This window comes from Penicillium subrubescens (genome assembly GCF_028828155.1).
Source record: "Penicillium subrubescens strain IBT 31985 chromosome Unknown utg000005l_segment0_segment0, whole genome shotgun sequence".
Classification (NCBI taxonomy): Eukaryota; Fungi; Ascomycota; class Eurotiomycetes; order Eurotiales; family Aspergillaceae; genus Penicillium; species Penicillium subrubescens.
In genome coordinates, this window is record NW_026643155.1 from 2,303,924 (window position 1) to 2,319,794 (window position 15,871).

General features: G+C 49.4%; 5 protein-coding genes across 5 annotated transcripts; 3 read left to right on the plus strand and 2 right to left on the minus strand.

Moving 5' to 3' along the window:
* Window positions 1–1,394: 1,394 nt before the first annotated feature.
* On the minus strand, window positions 1,395–1,610 carry N7473_007352 (uncharacterized protein; the record flags this gene model as incomplete). Its single annotated transcript, XM_057153292.1, has 1 exon — window positions 1,395–1,610. The coding sequence occupies one exon, from the start codon at window positions 1,608–1,610 to the stop codon at window positions 1,395–1,397; it is 216 nt and encodes a 71-aa protein (XP_057007630.1).
* A 6,045-nt stretch (window positions 1,611–7,655) lies between these two features.
* Window positions 7,656–9,094, plus strand: N7473_007353 (folliculin domain-containing protein; the record flags this gene model as incomplete). Its single annotated transcript, XM_057153293.1, has 2 exons — window positions 7,656–7,667; window positions 7,763–9,094. 2 exons carry the CDS (start codon window positions 7,656–7,658, stop codon window positions 9,092–9,094), a joined length of 1,344 nt encoding a protein of 447 aa, XP_057007631.1.
* Window positions 9,095–10,275: 1,181 nt separating this feature from the next.
* N7473_007354 (CSN8/PSMD8/EIF3K family protein) lies at window positions 10,276–11,307 on the plus strand (the record flags this gene model as incomplete). Its single annotated transcript, XM_057153294.1, has 2 exons — window positions 10,276–10,442; window positions 10,737–11,307. The coding sequence occupies 2 exons, from the start codon at window positions 10,276–10,278 to the stop codon at window positions 11,305–11,307; spliced, it is 738 nt and encodes a 245-aa protein (XP_057007632.1).
* A 652-nt stretch (window positions 11,308–11,959) lies between these two features.
* N7473_007355 (small subunit rRNA maturation protein TSR4) lies at window positions 11,960–13,423 on the minus strand (the record flags this gene model as incomplete). Its single annotated transcript, XM_057153295.1, has 2 exons — window positions 13,267–13,423; window positions 11,960–13,186 (listed from the first exon to the last, which is right to left on the minus strand). Exons 1-2 carry the CDS (start codon window positions 13,384–13,386, stop codon window positions 11,960–11,962), a joined length of 1,347 nt encoding a protein of 448 aa, XP_057007633.1. The 5' UTR covers window positions 13,387–13,423.
* Window positions 13,424–13,619: 196 nt separating this feature from the next.
* On the plus strand, window positions 13,620–15,378 carry N7473_007356 (putative prenylcysteine lyase; the record flags this gene model as incomplete). Its single annotated transcript, XM_057153296.1, has 2 exons — window positions 13,620–13,761; window positions 13,844–15,378. The coding sequence occupies 2 exons, from the start codon at window positions 13,620–13,622 to the stop codon at window positions 15,376–15,378; spliced, it is 1,677 nt and encodes a 558-aa protein (XP_057007634.1).
* Window positions 15,379–15,871: the final 493 nt, after the last annotated feature.

Genomic DNA, 15,871 nt, shown 5'->3' on the forward strand with positions numbered 1-15,871 from the left:
ATAGCAAGCGCATGAATATCAAAGGCAGATTACTTGTACAGCACGGAGGTTGCATATCAGCTAGCATACACATATCAATTATACAGACTCAATCATGATTGCATCCCTGTCGTGATATACGGGCTTTTCGACTTCGAGAACTGCCTCTCAGCTGCTCTTAGATAGTACGATCTTATCTGCAATCATCAACGCTAAGGGCCAGGTAGACAGCCACCCACCATGTGGACTATGAGATGTGCTTGAGCCAGAGACACTATATAGGCAGTTCGAAGGTCTGGATCTAGAGACCGGGGCAGAAGTTACATGCCGCATTTGTCATTTGAATGATACTTTCGAACAAGTTCAATTAAAAGATACCCAATCAAGTCCAAGCTCTATTCTTAGGTAAAGACAGTGAATCCCAAATTCATTTCTCTCCAATATACCTTCTAAAGATGATCAAAGCCGACAGCCCATGCAGTCAATTCTTAACAATCGTCCATGAATAAAAGACTGCCCGCATTGTGGGATGCATTACTGGGAAGGCCACTCATCGGCTACTGGCTCTGGAACTCGCGGAGGGTTTTTTTTTAACACAATCAGCACCAAACATGTACGCTATAGGATCTAGGGGATCTTACTCCTTGTCTGCCGCCATTGCAGCGGAGATAATAGCAAAGATAGTGAGAACAAAGTGACCGAACTTCATAATGAGTGAATTGGCGTTTGCGTGTTGGAAGACATAGGAGGTTGAAGCAAGTGGAGTCTGTCCTGTCTGTATAAGTGGTAGTACAGCTGAATTTATAATTCTACTTGTATCTCTAGAAGTGAATGTAACTAGGTCCCCAGGCATTCCATTCCTACCCTGATCCTACCCGATGGTAATTTCTGTGTTACATGATTGCGGTTGGGATTCCATGTTTTATAGTGACGCCCCTTCAAAGGGGACACCAAAAAGTGCGAAGTGTAGCGTTATATCATATACGCTAAGGTAGAAGGTTACTTACTATCCGATGGAAGTAATGAAGTATTAGAGTATATTTTATACGAATTCCTGATTTTTAAGGATCATTGACATTATGTAGCTTGACTATCGGTATCATGTAATAAACCAAGGGTAGGTACTTCCATTACCTACCCAGGGTGATAGAGGCAGTTCCTCTAAATGAAGCCTTCCCAAAGCCTCCCCGATATAGATACCTCCTTCAGCCTAACAACTGTATTCTCTCTCGCAATTCACCAGGAATAGCACCCTGCAGTAACAGACACAAGCAACATTTCTGCGGACCCGTTTTCCAATGCCCACCCCCACCGAAAGTACTGTACAGTAGCCTCGCAATTGCCGGCCTTATCCGAAACATCCTCGACCGCGGATGGATGTCGTACCTCGGGAAGCGGGCAGCGGGCAGACCAGCCTACCCGACGATCACCACACTCTGCTTACCGCGGAACGTGAGGTTGAACGAGGCGTTCTTCAGTTTTCGGGTTTCCTTAATTCCGATCTGCTCTGTGCTATAGATGATTTCGCGCATCTGTGGGACGGAGCAAGTGGAGTTGCTGGAGCATTCATTAAGGAACTCTTTTCCTGGAGTTGTCAGTGGGTGAGGATCCACCGGGAGGCGACAGCACATTTGTTTGTATCCGCTCTATGGAGTAGCATATGTACGAATTGTTTGGAGTTGAGCTGACGGGAATGGATATGGATGAATTTCCCGAGATGAGATGGAGTACTAAGAATGCTGACGGTGTGAGGTGGGAATATGGCAAGACATGATGAGGATGAGTATAAGCAGTAATCTTACTCAATGAGGAAGCTGCCCGTGTTACCCCATTGAGAGGATTGTAGTCCCTACGCATCCCTGTGTATTTAGCACGATATTTTGATATGATGGCAAGAGATAATTACAAACAGTTGGTGATTATGTCCCAAATTGAGTGGTGTACCTACATATATACGATCGCCTTTGAACCGAACTAGGTACTAAAGTGACCAATTTGGTAAACAGTCCCTATTTTCTCCCATTCAAGATTAAAACCATGATCCGCGAGCAATACATATGTACATACAAATCCATCCTCCACTAACTACAAGTCCACTCGGCTGTTCTCACAAGAGCAGGTCAGTCGAAGACTTGCCTCTTAGAGTTTCTCCGGCCCCACCGTGTCCCCGATAATCGCGCAGACGCGCAGGGCTCCAGGCTCCACGCTGAAAATTTTATTTGGGACTGGCTGCGATCAGCAAAGTGATCAGCAGGTGTGGGAGCAGTTAATATTAGATTTAGCAGACCAATTGAATCGTAGGTGATGCATGCAACTGGGCAAGTCTTTACATACAGTAAAGGTGTCACTATGTGCTGCTGTACGCGCTTACGCCGTAACATCAAATTCACCAATGGAATCGCTTTATCGGCTGGATTTAGTGGATCGGAGGGTGAGACAGTGACAACGATTTCCACGTGGAAAATCGACGCTTGGCGATCATGGACGCGGGTTTAGGGTCGAGTTTGGCTAGAATGGTTGTTTGATCTGCTCGGAAGTACGGAGTATTACCCGGTCCAAGTTACATTTTGAGTAGGCACGGGCTAAGTCACGAGAGATGGAAGTATAGAACCTTGGCTTCATTGCTCTGTAGACTACAAAGTGCGGCAATTGTGCAGAATGCCGAGATTCAGCCGAGGTAACTATTTCCGCACATTCTTAGTCGCTATTCCGAATAGTTAGTTAACTTTATTGTAGTCTTCCATACTTACGCAGAGTACTTTTGTTAGATCATTTCCTCTCTGCATGAAGCTCAAAACATTCAGTATTTGCTTAGTCCAACATGGAGAAACATATACCGACCTTCCTAATTGAATGTGATCAAGGAACAGGCCCCATACAAGGATTACATACGCCGTGCAGTAGTGCGCAGAACCTCCATCGAGTAGCCTGGGATTATTAAAATCGGCACGTCCGGGCCCATCACGACTCCATCGTCCCTCGAACCGTTAAGCTGTCGTGTGCCAGTGCCGCTAACTAGTTTCTACCAACGCTTCTTCAGTGGGCCCACTCGTAACTAACTGCAGTAAGTGAACGGCTACACGGAGGACTCAAGTCCTGTCGAAGGATGGAGTTTCTCCATTCAGAGTGGAATTAGGCTCCCTATGATTATGTGAAAGTGTGAAACTCGACAGAGCCTAGCCCCGTCCAATTGGATCCAGGCAAGCGATGAACCAACGAGATCCGCCCAACCGAGCCCAGGGCGTTCCCGACCCGCGCTTCTTCTGCACGATGGCTGGGTCCCATGGATGTGGCGTGCCACTTTACTCTCTAACGACCGTTTGGGTTGACTGTGGATGGATGGTGTGGATGACTTTGGTCAGCAATTCCTCCTTCGGACTTTGATCTGATTTGATTTGGTGTTGGCGTGTAAATCCCTCATTTTAGTGTGCTTCGGTAAAGTAGAGTAGGATATTAGGCCACTCCTAGCTAGTATGAACTGTAGCTATAGGTGCTAATACGGAGACCGGGGTTGAAAGGGAGAATGGTGGCTGACGGACTGTTATTTGTGAATGAATAATAAGAATAGACGTGATTATTATTCATGAGGAGCAACGGCGACTTCGGGGTAACGTAACCAATGGGACCGCCAAAGTTACGGGATTGACCCTCCGGCAGAGCGTTGTTCCCGTTTTTTCCTCGAGACGGGATTTGTGATTTGCTTTTTGACTCGATGGGAATAAGTTCAATATAGGAATACTTGTCAATAGGAAGGGAATTAGTTCATGGGTGATGATTATCTATGATGCCAATACTTCCGGAGGGGTACTGTACTCCGTATAGTTTAGATTGTTTTATTTTTCCAAGATTATGCGAAGGAGGGGAAGATGACAGGGATCGGGGACTGTTAGCCCCATTGTTGAAGTTCGAGGCTCGGCATAGGTCGGTGGAAATAAGCAACCACTTGGCCGTGCGATTAGATGGAACGGATATCTTGGATGATCTGGATGGCAAATTATCATATCTCATCATGATTTAGATTAACCAAATTATGATTCATGGGACATTCATCTGGTAGCCTCGTTCCATCCACTTCATCTCCGATAGATCTACCTCCTACCTACCCTTGCCAGTCATCCTCCCTTCAGTCCGTAACACGAGAAAAAGAACGAGGCGGGTGAACGGGAAACGAATTCAAAAACTAGCCGACCGGCCATCATGATTCAGTGGCTATTAACTCCGGGCCGAATGGACGGCACGCTCCTCGATCCCAACCAATTCAATTAAACCAAAGAAAGTAGATCTGCGCACAAAAAGTGATGACGTTAAGAGGAGCCGACAGCATGGCTCAACGGCGACTGAATACTCCTTCTTGCTGCAGCCTCGGCGGGGGAGGAGATAGTCGAAGCACGACCGGCTATACGAGGAAGACTCCGAGAATAAGCAAAGTCAAGGTTTATTCCATTGTCAAATCCCTGCAAGCGTGGTTCCCAAGTATCGGAAGATGCAAAAAAGAAGCCACGCAACTACCCGAACATGGGAAGGATGCCTTTTGAGTTCGCAATCAATCCGTCGATACATTTTTATTGCTGTAGTTACCAGTGCGTCGACTAAATCGGCAGTTATGCTCCTTCCCTGCCAGGCTGCCAGGCTGCCGGACAATTAAGACGCGCCGCTCTAGGTAGTTGTAGCTAACTCATTGTAGCTAACTGCTCCGTGGCGAGGGAAGCTACGGAGATCCCTGCAGGAGTATGGGGTAATGCGCCGGGTTAATGTACCAGAATGATAATCATGAAAACTAACAATAATAGAGAGTCCACGGAGTATAGTCTGAAGAGACGGAGGATACAACGAAGTACGGAGTTCCCTTCTGTAATTAGGCCGCAAATCCAGTAGATTTGGTTCTGGAAGGAAATGTGGGCGGGTTTCAAGCGAGCGAATCGTCGTTCCGATCGTCCGTGACCGAAGAGCGAACGGCCAGTTCTTGTAGGCGAGTTACTACTGTAGTTTAGTCGTTTAGAATCGTTTAGAGTAATCAGTAGTGTACTTCCGTAGTACATTGCGGAGTTGCGGTAATCATGAATATGGTTATTCGTTGCGAGCCTTGTAGATTATCTGAAGATCAATCTACAGTAGCTCATTGTCTATTCTCAAGTGCATGTGGAGTGCATATATGATACGCAGTATGCAGCCCTCTTCTTAGACTCTGCCCTTAGGGCTTTTGATGTATGAATCGCATTCCTTTTTCTTTTTTTTTCTTCTCAAAGCCCGACTGTGTTTGAATCAGTGGACTCGAGACGGTTCTGTTTTTACCTTTGAGTTTCGAAAGAGCAGATTGATGATGCCTTCCGAGTCCGTAGAATACAACCGGGCGAGCGACAACAAATCGGAGCTGCAGGAATCAGCCTTGTCTTCGCCCAGACTCGGAGTGTGGGACACCCCTTCCAGAATTTAAATTGAGGGTTTAGTGTATTTATGGCGAAAAAGCCGAAGGATTATGTGTTGCGATCTTTATTGTTTTACTCTTTCTCGTCTTGTGCCTGTCGGATTGTTGTGGCTTTCCAGGCGAGGATTTGGCCATCCAGGAAGGATTCCGCATCCGAGTAAATCTGCCGACTCGGGTTGAAACGTTTCAAAACCCATAATTGCGGTGTGATGAGATTTGGGGGCCTTTCAGAAGTGTACATACATAGTAAAAAAAAAGAAAGTGTGGAAAACGATGTCGGGAAGCCATCATAACATCATCGGAATGAAGTTCTTGGGCTGGAATTGGGACAGGGACAGAAAAAAGCAAAATTCTGCCTTCTTACCCAGCACAAAGGACCAGGGAAAAAAAGAAAATATGAGTGTGTGTCAACCATCTTGACCATGTTGGCCAACCCACCCCTGGTCGACAGGTCCAGGTGATAGATCATAGCCGCGATCTCCCAGTCCGAATATTAAAGCCCAACTTGAGTAGTACAATGTGAAGTAAGATTTACTTTTTTAATTTTATTATTGTAGACTCGGTACGTCAACATCTACTCTGGATAATGTAGAATCGAAACCCCACGAGATAGAAGGCCGCATCCACTGCTACCGGGGCTTTATCCGGAACATTATGCTAATTGATCATGATTTCATCATTACCCGTCAGCATCCTGTTTATTTTCTATCGAATGATCTAATAATCTTAGGACCTCCTAAACGTTAATTCTCACCACCATCATCTTACCATCATTCCCGAATCCCATCATCCCAGCGGCGACGGAAGATGACAGAGCCCCGGTAGCTCTCCCGGCATTCTCACCCTGGTCGTTGCCCCCCTGTTTGCAGTCCCCACCACACGACGAGAGCGGTCCCTCGGCTCAGAGCGTACTAGGGTTTGTCCCAGCCACTAAGCAATTCATCTACGGAGTACAGTCGGGCCGATGAAACTGAGACTAAATATTAAAGGAGTGGTTCACATGCAAAAGAACAGGAAAAATAAATTATGATCGCAAGGATAGGGCATAGTCAGGTGGTTGAAGATGGCTGGACTACGAGCCGCACATACATACAGTAGTAGTACATATGTACGGAGCATACATAGTAAAAAGGAGGAAAGGAGTCGACTGTAAGGGGAGAAGCCATTGTCCCAAAGAATGTGAGTTGCCGCCCAATTCCCGGGTTCTTGGGATTCGACCTATAGACATGACTCGATCCGAACTATGTATGTATGATAGAGAGGCTATTTTGCTTTTTAGATGGGTGATTGATTGACGGACCAGACAGAAGTACCCGGACTACTGGTACTACTGTTCGGCTATGACCATCAAGCATGTTCAGATCCCTTTTCCCTTCCCCCTAGCGAGATCGCCCTGCATCCGTCCAGTGGCTGGTCCAGTTAGAACGAGTAGAGGTTATGCTACCACAAAGTGCTACTACTGCTACTACAGCAATTTCTAAAGGTCAATAATATTTCCCTTGAAAAGACTGCCGTCCCAAGTAAGGATGTACAATCGCCAGTTGGGAACGGAGACGTAATCGGAAAAGCTTCGGTGGGCGAGTGGAGTCAGAGTTGTTCTATCGGGCTTCCATTCGTTCCATCTGAGAAAGGGAGGCTGTCGCGCGAGAAGAGAAAGAGGAAATTGACGAACATTTAAAAATGGAAAAAAAGGGTAATTCAGTCAGTCATGAACCAACTGGAACCTCGATCCACTCGGGCTTCGACCGAACCAAATATCTGATGATTATTCGCTGTTAATAATTATTAATGAATTTACGAAGAAAATAGTAATAGAATTAATAGTCATAGAATTATCTTCCAAAAGGGTAATGTAACTTAAGGCCGTGGCAAAAGAACCCCCCTTCCATTCTATCCCTACGGCCCTGCAGTGAAGAAGTAGACCACTGCTACTTACCTTATTACTTACTTCCGCCCTGCACGGAGTTGTCGGTCGGTCAAGAGTCTGTGGTTTCTCCCGTCTGGTTTCCCACCCCATCGGCTCTCGCTGCTCTCCAACTTTCTTTATATGCAAACTTTCCCTCCCTCTCTCCTCCTACCAACCTTCTCTCTCTCTCCTTATCACCCTCCCTTCTCTTCCTCACCCGGGAACCTGGTCTGTGGATCCGGCGCATACCAGTCCATGTCAATCCCACTCTCACTGCCACTTCCACTATGCTCCGCCGCAATGGCCTAATCTACCTGCTGGTTTCCGCGTGATCAGGTCCAGACCATGGATTTTATCGTGAGTTGCGCTTTGCTCGGTCGAACTGGGATATACACCACACGACCTCATCCCGACGAATGCCTCTTTCTAACGAAGATGCCCCCGCGATACAGCTCTCTCTCACGCACTTCTGCGAAGTGCATGGCCCTACCTCTATCATCTGCTCCCAGGTCCTCCCCTTCGCCTGCACACAATGTCACCCCGATACCGAGGCCTCGCCCTCGCCCGACACCACCTCCCACTCCCCGCGAGAGTCTAGGTCGCCCAAATCCCCCGGCGCCACTTTTGAACCCTCCGGATCGCGTTCACCAAAGATCGAAGACCACCCTTACTTCCTCCGCCCTCAACAGTCGGCATCCCCCGAAGAGCGACCAAACCGGGTCGGCCCCACGGACGGTGACACATGCGCCAGCTGTAGCTTGTCTCTCCCCGAAGGTGTGAGCAAGCAGCTACCTTCGGGTGCACCCGGTAGTCGTGATGCCAACGGCAGCAGCAACGGCAGCCCGGTCTTGCGATCGCGCGAAGTCGTCTACTCTTGCGGCAACAATCATTCTGACCTCGATGACGACACTCCGGATTCTCACACCCACGCCTCTCCGCCAGATTCTTTGCGCTCGGCCTCAGTCGCATCCGACGCATCATCATGTCACACTCATATCTTGACCTATCTCTCCCTCCGCGGCCCTCCCAACCCGGCCGACTATGCCCTTCTCCGCCGCTCCTCCATCCGCACCCTGAGCTGTGAGCTCCTGCCCCGCGGCCTGTCCTCCGGCCCTATCTGCTTTGGTGACTCTGTGGCTGGCTACACGATCGCCTACATTTTCCGCCTTCCTGACCCCATGGCACGCGGCAAGCGACGCAGTTACGCATTGGTGGCTCTCGCCGGGAAGGATGCCGGAAGAGCATTCCGAGCCTGTCCCGTCATCTGGCGCGCATTCGGGCGCATCGCCTCTGGCATTGTCAGCGCCGCCGAGCGTTTCCAAGATGAAGAGAAGAAGCGCGAGGAGCAGAATAATGCTACCTCTCAGTCTGGCGACCGCCAGTACACTCCGGTCTCCTCGTTCCTGACCGGTCGGGCTAGGGACCCGGCCGGACAGCCGCGCCGCCTGGGCCAGATTCGCGCACGCAACCTGGCGGAGATTGTGGGCAACGAGTACATTTTCACCGAAATCCACGCACACTTTGTCGCGCTGCTTCAGCAGCTGGGCACGATGTTCGGCGGTGTGCCTATCTCCGAGGACCGCTTTGTTTGCAGCACTGTCGGCGACGAGGAGGGCGCAACGACCACCCAGCCTGTCCTCGTGTCGCATGGCACCGAGCGTTCGAAGAAACGCCAGTCCGTCTCCAAATATGACGGCAATGATCTCGAAATGGCTAAACTTGACATTGCCTCCGGCCCCCAGCCGATTCCCATTACCACCACTCGCCGGTCAGTCGTGGCCTAATTCGAGCTTTAACTGAGCTCTTCCTTCCTGTTCCATCCATATCCGTTTGAGATACCCGCCGGCACTGTTCTTTCCAGCCGGGCACACATGACCTTAATCGTTTCGCACAACCACGATGGTTTTCTGCTTTTCCATTTCATGCCATCTGCCTTTCTAGCGACAGCACCACAACCGTGGGCTAGCTGTTTTTCTGTCGTTTTTGCATTTCGCCTTTGGGCTTGTTTCTCTGGGGTTTCTGTTTTCCCGCGCAAGATGGGTACTGGGCATAGACTATGGCGTCACAGACAGGGATCTGAGTTTTGTTTTCATGGGAGACTCTTTTCGCATTTCGTTGTCTCCTTTCTATCTTCTCCTTGGACAGCCTGGTCTTCTTCATTGAGGCCCTGTCATTTTCCATCAGCGATTTTGTTTTTGTTTCCCCCATCTTGGTTGGCTCTTTTTTGCGCATTCGGATGGTTGAATGGGGATTGATGACAATGATCCCGATGAGGCTTTCAGGAGAACATGTACCATAAACTATGTATTTTTCGAGAAACACGAACGAGGATAGCCTGAATAGGCTGGTATTTTTGATCAACTCTACTCCAATTGGTTAATGATGTAACTGCTTTCCGAGGTTGGTAAGGTTCGGTCGATGTATCCATGGCTGTTTTCTCCAGGCATGAATGTCCAAAGAGCGCTACGATCAGCTAGAAAAGTGTGGTTATGATAGTTGAGAGAGTACATTTAAATGACACCCTCTTAGCTCATTCCAGCTTTGGATGCTACCTTAGTATATCCTGGCGATGCTCTGTTTTGATTGGGGAGGATGAAGAGGGTTTTGATGAAAACGGCATCTGTCTGAATGGGGTCAGATAAAGTTACATGTCAATGTGATCTCATAGTTGAGAATGTCAAATGTGGGTCTCAGAACCATCAGGTTAGACTACGTTTAATTCGATCTCATCAAGGTTGTAAAACACTAAAATCGATGAAAAGTCTCCTAGCATAAATCACCCAAACACCTGGTCAGCCACGAGATATCTCGATATACTTCGGGATGATGGCAGAGCCGGATAAACTGCCCCCTTTCGGTTCTTCCGGTCACACCCGGGCCACAATCAAAAATCCCACCAAAAAGCACCACCTCCAGGAACAAAGCCAGACCTGCACATCACCTACCCTCACATCCCTCCGCCAAGATGGTCGCCTTCGACAAGTGTGAAACCCGGCCGGCTCATATCGATGCCATCCTCAATGGCCTCGATCGGTACAACCCCGAGACCACCACGGTCTTCCAGGACTACGTGGCCCAGCAATGCGAGGACCGGTCATTCGATCTCTATGCCAACCTGGCTCTGCTGAAACTGTGAGTTGGGCCTTTTTTTTTTTTTTCTGGCTGGACAATTTGTGGTGCATGCATGCGAAATATATGGCCTGGTTTTTCCTGTGACGAATGAATTTTAATCTTCATACACGTTTCCTATTACCTGACAACCTGTCGCGTATGGGGTTGTTGAGAGTTTCAATCTTTCTGAAAAAGCCAGCAATGCGTGGACGTTGTCTGGATCATGTTAATCATTTTCTCTTGCGCTTATTTTCACACATGAGATATGGATTATGAGCTTTTGTGCTAATCCCCGCACTTTCTTCTCCAAAACAGTTACCAGTTCAACCCCAACCTCCTCCAGGCCGACACCGTCACCAACGTCCTGGTCAAGGCCCTGACTGTGTTCCCTTCTCCCGCCTTCTCACTCTGCCTCGCTCTTCTCCCCGCCCACACTCAGCCCTTCCCCACCACCTCCGAGGCCCAGGCTGCCTCCCAGACCTCCGACTTTGTCGAGTCCGTCCAGAAGCTCTCCCGCCTTTCTACCCTCCTCGAATCCGCCCAGTACACCCAGTTCTGGTCCACCCTGAACTCGGATGACCTGTACGCTGATCTGACCGCTGACATTGCCGGTTTCGAGGAGCTCATCCGCATTCGCATTGCCGTTGAGGTTGGCAAGGCCTTCCGCACCATTACTGCCGAGTCCCTCGAGCAGTGGCTCGACCTGCGCAGCCGCGACGCCCTGGCCAAGTTCGTTGCCGACGTCTGCAGCTGGAAGGTCGAGGGCGATGTCGTCCGCGTCCCTACCAACAAGGAGAACGAGGCCCGCAGCGAGGTCAAGAGCGAGCGTGTCGGTGTCGACATGTTCGGTCGTGTCATTCGCCGTGGCTTCGAGCAGCCCGCATGAACAACTACATTCCTGCCCTAAATATCCTCTCTGTTTTTCCGCCTCCCGATTTTTCTTATTATTCAACCAAATTTCTTCATTCTCCGTCCCCGTTTCTCTCCATGTGGGAGGGAAGTGCTTTTTTTTCTTTTCCAAAAAAGAGACATGAGTTCATGAATCCCCGATCCGTGACGACGGTGATAGATTTTTTTTCGCATGGAGGAGGCCCCGCGGAGATGAGTCGGGATCTGGCGCAATCCGGCGTTTATTTTCTCGATTGATTGCCCTCCATTGATGTTTTTTTTGTGTATTGGAATCCTGTGTTTTGACTCTTCTGAAATGATGAGCGGTTGAGAGGGATGCAAGAGAGATGCCCATGTTCATACCTAGGTACTGATGCCTTCTATGCCGAGTCGAGACTTTTCCCCTACATTTTGGCTCGCTGCAATAGAAAAGAAAAAATGAAAACATACAGTATTTCCAAGAACAATTAACTATCCTTGCGCACCAAAGTAAGTAATCATTAGACATCAAAATGTGGATCTATGTAAACCCAATGAGATCTATGTTTTGTATCCACCAGGGCGTAAACAATATTCCAACCTCTCTAACCACCGCATGGGTATATCAACTCATGTGGCTCGTAGCCACCTCTCTTTGTCACCATCCTTCTCTATTTCGTCTCCTCCCACTGCACACCAGCCCACTCCTCCCGCCAACCAAGCTGCCCAATCTTCTCCGGTGCACAATCCTGCCCACAGACACCGAAGATGATAGTCCCCCACTCCATCCCCGCATCACCCTCCCCAAGACCAACACCCTCCCGTCCATCTTCAAGCATACTAATAGCATGAGGCACAAGCTGCACCTCAAACACCCGGGGAGCACCACAGTACTCACAAGGCGGCATACTCCCACCTCCAACAGTCGTCACACGACCAGCACTATGCTCGGGGTGAAGACGCTTCCCAACGAGGTCGGTGTAAGACGAAAGCAGCGGCGCACCACGGTACTCATACCGCAGAACTTGCTCGGGATTATGCGCCAGACGCATAGAGAACTTCATAAACGCCTTATCCATCTCGGACTCAAACGTATCTTTCAACTCGACGTTACCCTCACCACCGGCGCTGTCTTCTTCCACGGGCTCCACGGTGACGTTTTCTGGGATCGTGGGCGTAGAAGGCCGCGACATGGTCTCGTATTCGGCGTCGAGGAAGTACTTCTTATATGGGGCCGGGAAAGCGGATTGCGCGGGCCATGGTGTCTGGACACCAGTTGATTCGGGTGTTTGCTTTGTCGCAGTGCCGGAGGCACTGGCTGGCGCGGGGGAGGAAATCCGGACCTTATCGGCGAATGTTTCAGCAAGCGCACTTGTAGATATGGTCGTAGTGGGAGGTTTGGCTGCCGGGGCCTTGGCCTTGGCAGGGACTGTGGGCGTTGCGGGCTTGGGCATCGCGAATGGATTGGCCCCCGCCGCGCTGGAGCCAGGAGTGGCCGAGAAGGGATTGGAGAAGGGATTGGAGTTTGCCGACACGCTGCTTGTCAGCGCGGTCGCGCCGAATAAACTCGCTCCCAGGTCCACCTTGGGCTTTAGCGGCGCGACGGGCTCAACAGGTTTGGACTCGGGCTTGGGCTTGGGCTTCTCCTCCTTCTTCTGCGGCTGTGGCAGTGGTAGGCCGGGAAGACTGACCTTGCGAGTTGCGCGGTATGCCCGGATACTGCCTGGCTTGCGATTGCATGGTTTCCTGGGGCATCCAAATATGTACAGGCGGCGCTCGTTATTGGGAAAATGGTCGGGTAGATCGCCGTGCAATTCGAGAAGGAGTAGCATCGGACTATTGCAGACTTTGCAGTTGGCGAATTCGCCTGGTGGTGGGGTATTCTCATCGATCCATGACTATAGAAACGTAAAGCAAGAGTTGTCAGTGTCTAAGCCCGCGGATAGATCTTGTCTTGACTTGAAGTTGGGAAACGTACTGGCCAACCACCAAGGTGGCTGATGGTGTCTTCTATGACCTCCTCATCGGCATATCCGAGAAGCACGCTGGTCTCGGTGAAATCTTCGTCCACGCTCGAGTCACTGTCGTAGGGATCCATGGTGTGTGAACAATGGAACAAAAGGGGATCTGATAATGACGAGGAATGCAGAAAATGCGAAAAAGTTCCCCCTCACTAAAAAATGTTGCGATAAGCGATACGGCGGCCCCACAACGCCGTAATATTACCGCGTCATGTTTGAGATCCCTTGCAACATCAACTTCACATCAGCTTGCTAACACATTCCCTTTTGCTATCTAAGCTTTGGCTATACGAGTTAGTGGTCTGCAAAAATGGCTGCCATTCTACGACCTTTACGTGGTCTGTGGCTAGTATATACAGCTTTGACGAACCTTTTACCGCTCAGCTATGCTGCCCAGCAGCAGCCGCTACGGACTGATATAGATGTCGCCCCCAAGCGGGTGGCTGTCATAGGTAGGCATTCAAAAGTTTCTTCATGACCTTCAACTGGGTAAGTTGCATGAAATAGTCTTCCCAATACTAATATCCTCTCCAGGAGCCGGTGCTGGCGGCTCCTTTGCTGCATACGAGCTGCGCAAGCTCGCGGATGAGGCTGGGTTTCAGCTGAACGTCACAGTCTACGAGCGGGCCTCGTACATCGGAGGACGCTCAACAACAGTGAATGTATTCGATCACCCAGCATATCCAATCGAACTGGGAGCCTCGATATTCGTCCAGGTCAACGAAAACCTAGTCAATACCTCCCGTGACTTAGGTCTTACTGTTAGCGCTGCTGACCATGCCCGACCCCGGGAATCGGATGAATCTATCGGTATCTGGGATGGAAAGCAGTTTGTGTTTACCATGAAGAATTCCTATAGCTGGTGGAATATTGGTCGGCTTTTTTGGCGATATGGGATGGCTCCGCTGCGTACACAGAACTTGATGAAAGAGATTGTTGGCAAGTTCCTGCGTTTATACGAGGAACCCCTCTTCCCGTTTCAGTCGTTGTCTGAAGCTACCGCTGCGGTTGGCCTGATCAACGCTACTTCGTCAACTGGTGAGGAGTTTCTTGCAAAGAATCAGATTTCCCCGTTGTTCGCTCGCGAGATCATTCAAGCTAGTACTCGGGTCAACTATGGTCAGAATTTGGGACTGATCCACGGCCTGGAGTCAATGGTCTGCATGGCTACGGATGGTGCCGTTTCCATTGACGGTGGAAATTGGCGAATCTTTGACGGCGCTGCCAAGGCTGCAAAGGCCGATATTAGACTTGATACCACCGTTACCGAACTGGTTCGGAATGATGACGGGACTATCCGTATCACATCGCATCCAAGCGATGAGATTGACTCTCCTCAGTCTATCGATGAGACCGAGTTTGATGAAGTCATCATTGCCGGACCGCTGCAGTATTCTGGCATCTCTATATCTCCGCCTCTGGAGCACATCCCAGACGAGATCCCGTATGTGAAGCTGCACGTCACCCTTTTTGCTTCACCTCATCGAATCTCCCCGAAGTATTTCGGGCTCGATGGAAAGAAGGATGAAGTCCCCGAATCAATTCTCACAACACTCCCCGAAGGCCTAGATCTAGGCCAGAACCCCCTCGGCGTTGGACCCGCTGAATTCTTCAGCATCAGTACCCTCCGAACCGTGGATTATTATTATTCAACCATAAAGGATGGAGAGGCACATCATGAGACGCACTACGTGTACAAAATCTTCTCACCCGAGCGGCCTACAGCAGAATTCATCGCCAAAATCTTTGACATTGACTATCAGCAAGACACCTCGGTAGTCACCGCACATGCCAACACTACTATTGGCGATCTGCCCGAAACCGAGATCAGCTGGTTTCACGAGAAGTTTTGGCATCCATATCCTCTCTTGTATCCCAGGGTGACCTTTGAGGAGACTCTCCTGGCTCCTGGTGTCTGGTACACCGGTGGAATTGAGAGCTTCATCTCGACAATGGAGACTAGCGCCTTGATGGGTCGGAATGTTGCTGCACTCATGGCGCAGTCATGGAAGAAGCAAGAGGAGATTAAAAGCAGCCTCTCCTCATCGAGTGTGAAGACGGAGCTCTGAAGCTGAACTAAATCCCTCATCGTTCTGTAAAGTCTGTTCAGCCACAGTGCATAGGTTCTGTATACACCCTCCCTCATTTGAGATGTAAATGAAATTGAACTTGAGTCTCACTCTACAACCATGAATAATAAATGGCATTCGATCAACTTATGTCCTGTGTAGACAGAGACTTCTATTCTAAACCCCTCATGGTACAAGAAGGAGCATGTATATAGCGGACGATGCTTATCTTGATTCTTAGAGCTTAGTCTGACAGACTGGAGTGATTTGAGCTGAAAAGTCTATCACTGGAAAATCCTTTAACTGGATTAAGCTTACCATTCATGGATGTAGTATCCAGAACCGCAAGCCAAGAGAAAAAAGAAAAGGGTATATTCGCAATCAATCACGCTAAGAGTCATACTACTCTATCAAGCTCCAAAGGCAATAATAGGAGTCAACTCAGTTGAGCCTTGTGCTCCGAGCCTCCGAAGCCCTCAAAAGGCCAAGAACG